Source organism: Elephantulus edwardii, unplaced genomic scaffold, assembly GCF_000299155.1.
Source record: "Elephantulus edwardii isolate Elephantulus edwardi_28Jun2011 unplaced genomic scaffold, EleEdw1.0 scaffold00051, whole genome shotgun sequence".
Taxonomy (NCBI): Eukaryota; Metazoa; Chordata; class Mammalia; order Macroscelidea; family Macroscelididae; genus Elephantulus; species Elephantulus edwardii.
In genome coordinates, this window is record NW_006399801.1 from 8766089 (window position 1) to 8769417 (window position 3329).

Genomic DNA, 3329 nt, shown 5'->3' on the forward strand with positions numbered 1-3329 from the left:
TGGAGACGGTATAGAATGGACTTTGAATCCCAAGGAAAAGTGACTCATGGGTGGGGTTACTGATACAGGGTAGTAAATACCTGGGAGAAACTGCAAAAGTAGTGGAAAGAGTGAATGATTACTCTGTTACTGTTCATGTGGCATCAGAGGTTGTTAAAATATTGCCTACAGGCAAATAGAGCTACACTCATTTGTTTACTTTTGTCCCATTATAATAGCAGATTTGTGTAGCTGAAATGGAGACAAATTGAAAATATTTACTATTCAGAATTTTACAGAAAAAGATGAGTGGACTCTAGGTTATGTTGTCATTTCCTTTGATCTAATTTTTGGATTGTATTATGTTTTTAATACTGTGCTCAGCTGCTAAATGGAAGACTGGCAACTGAGTCCACCGAAAGCTGCCTCAGAAGAAAGTCCTGGAAAACTGTAGAAAACAGTTCTCTGACACATAGCAGTTCGCCATGTGTTGAAATGGAATAAAATTGAATGCAATTTATTTTTTTATTGAAAGATATACCTCACTCAGCATGTAAATAATCCACAGAGATAGGCATTTATCAAGGATGAGTTCTAGACATCTATTGTGTCTTTTTTTTACCAATTGCACACATTTCTTCACTATGTCATGGAAGAAATCACAATAGAAGTCACAGAATTAGTTGGTGGCTATAAGTGTGTTGTTAACAAGTGTTAAAGGCTCTGTATTTTAACCAGGAACAATGGAACCTGAGGATGTCGCTATAAGATGAGCTCACCACTGCTTAATCTTTTTCTCACTAACAAACTGTCCATGAGGCCCTTCCGCATCTGGGGGCAAAAGGGCCAAGTACACGGGGGTCTCCGCTCCTTCTTCTGGGCTTTTGGTGGCATTTGGCCCTGCCATGTCGGTTCTCACCCAGCCTGGGCAGCAGGCATTCAGGAGGATCTTGTCACCTTTCCTCTGTGCACTCAGATTCCTGGCTTGGATCCTGGACAGGACAGTGACCCCAATCTTGGACACGCCATACGCAGTATTGGGCCAGCCCTCCTTCTCATGCACCCCATTCTTTGAATCTTCCACAAACTTGTTCATGAGCGCCACCAGCTCCTCCTCTGTGATGGTGTCACTGCGGAACTTCTGCTGCAGCTCCGGGCTGCAGGACTTAAGGGACATGACGCTCATCATGCTTGATACATTCACCACTCTGCCTGAAACACAACACACATCCTTGTGTAGAAAGACATGCACAGGAGAGACTGCCAAGTTTGTATCAGACTTCTGCCAGTTCTAAAAGAGCAACATTTCTTTCTCCTAAAATTTTTTAAACTATGATAACATTTCTTTTAGCAATGACAAGAAGTCCTGGAACTAAGTTAGTGGTGATGGTTGTTTAAAACCATGAATCTACTTTGCTCCACTGAACCACAACTGTGTATGGAGTGACTGGTCCCTTAGTCCTGGAAACACCCAAGAAGACCCAGTGTTAGGACCTCAATGTTAACAAGCAGGAGCCAAGTTAACAGAGATAATCCAGGATACACATAAAGGGCTCATAGCTTCAGCAACAAACCTAAAAGACTTTTTCTTTCTTGAATCTACTTGTCCAGGCAGAGGAGCCGAATCTACATATGGCTTCTCTAGTGACAAGCGGGGCCACCAGCAGCTCTTCAGGAGAAGAATGCGCAATCTCTTCCTGTGTGATTATCTGCTTCTAGAAACAGCGATGGGTCAATTCCGACTCAACAATACACAACAGGTTTTTTAAAATTTTATACTCATCTCATTCCCTCCATCCTTCCTTAATTTAAGAGTGAAGGTCTCTGGATTGCTGCACAGTTTTCAAAATAAATGGAAAGGCTTTAAAGGCTGCCCCTTGGAGCAGGATGAACTTCCTGAGGTGTCCTGGAGGCCACTGTGAAGAGAAAGTTGGGGAACTGCCTTTGTATCATGTCACGCTAGACTACTAGAAAGGAAAGCTTTACTTGAAGAAAGGATTCCTCGATCATGTACAAGAGCCAATGTGCAGGGAAGAACAGCTCCCCTGGGAAATCACAGGACCTAGGTGCAGATCCCAGCTTTGTCTGTGACCTTGAGAGATTTTATACCTCAATGCTCTCCTCATAAAGTGGAGAAGTATAGAGCAAATGCCCAGCACACAACATCATACAATGGCTGTTACATCCACCCTTTAGAGAATCACAAAGTGGTGGAAGACATTAGGGACTGAATTGTGTTCCCCTCAAATACTCCAGTCTGCTCTGTCTGTGGACTTGATCCTGTTTGCGAATAGGGGTTTTCTTTGTGATATTAATGAGGACTTATCATTGTAGACTGGGTCCTACACCAATCCCTTTGAGTTATCTAAAGAGCAGAAAGACAAAGAAGGGGAAGACAGATGCCGCGTTAAAGGCCTGTCTACAGCAAGGAAATGCTCAGGACTGCCACCTGGCCCTGGGAGCTCGGTGAGAGACCCACAGAAAGGAGCAAATAGCCAGACCTTGACTTGGACTTTCAGAATGCAGAACTGTTAGGAAATGAATTTCGGTTCTTGAAGCCACTCGTGGTATGTATATTAAAGTATAACTAAGAAACTAAGACAGTATGTGGTTGAGTACCATCGAGTTGAAAATGATCCATAGCTGACCTTTCAGCAGATTTTCAGAGGCAGGGAGACTGCCCATCTTTCTCCTGAGGAACAGCTGGTGGATTTGAACTGTGTGCCTTTGGATCAACAGTGCAACTCCTTATAATTAAGCTACCAGATAGTCTTATTATATCAATGTAAGACAGTGTAGATCCCTTTAACATAGTAATTTTCCTAATCATCTCTTAGTGATTTTTAGAAAGCTGAAAGTCAGTACTTTTTTAAATTAAGGTGGTTGTTATTGTGTACTATCGAGTTAGAACGAATTCATAACTGACTAATTCATAGCTGAGGGTTTTCACAGAGATTGTTCATCTTTCTCCTATAGAGCCAATGATGAATTTGAACCATGTGCCTTTGGGTTGGTAGCAAATCTCCTTGCCACTAAGCCACCAGAGCTCCCTAAATGAATGTTTATTTTATTTTTAAAAACTAGAACTTAAACAATGATGATGACAACAACAACAAACATCTTGAGCTACCAGTGTTAAAGTATTCTTCCAAATTCACTATGAGGGTTTAGGGGATTGTAAGGAAGGTGTTGATGACTTTGAGTTCTAGAGAAAAGTACTGACAATCGCTTGTTATGCATCAGAGAGTTGGGCAATGACTAGGGAGGACAGAAGGAGAGTTGATGCCTTTGAGCTGTGGTGCTGGAGAAGAGTACTGAATGTACCATGGACTGCCAGGAAAACAAACAGA

General features: G+C 42.2%; 1 protein-coding gene across 1 annotated transcript in view; it reads right to left on the reverse strand.

Annotated features, from left to right (window-relative positions):
• Window positions 1-754: 754 nt before the first annotated feature.
• Window positions 755-3329, reverse strand: part of LOC102845012 (carbonyl reductase [NADPH] 1-like) — a 9661-nt gene continuing 7086 nt past the window's right edge. The window contains exon 3 of the mRNA XM_006886730.1: window positions 755-1191. Coding sequence (XP_006886792.1) covers window positions 755-1191 — 437 coding nt within the window. The remainder of the gene's footprint in view (window positions 1192-3329) is intronic.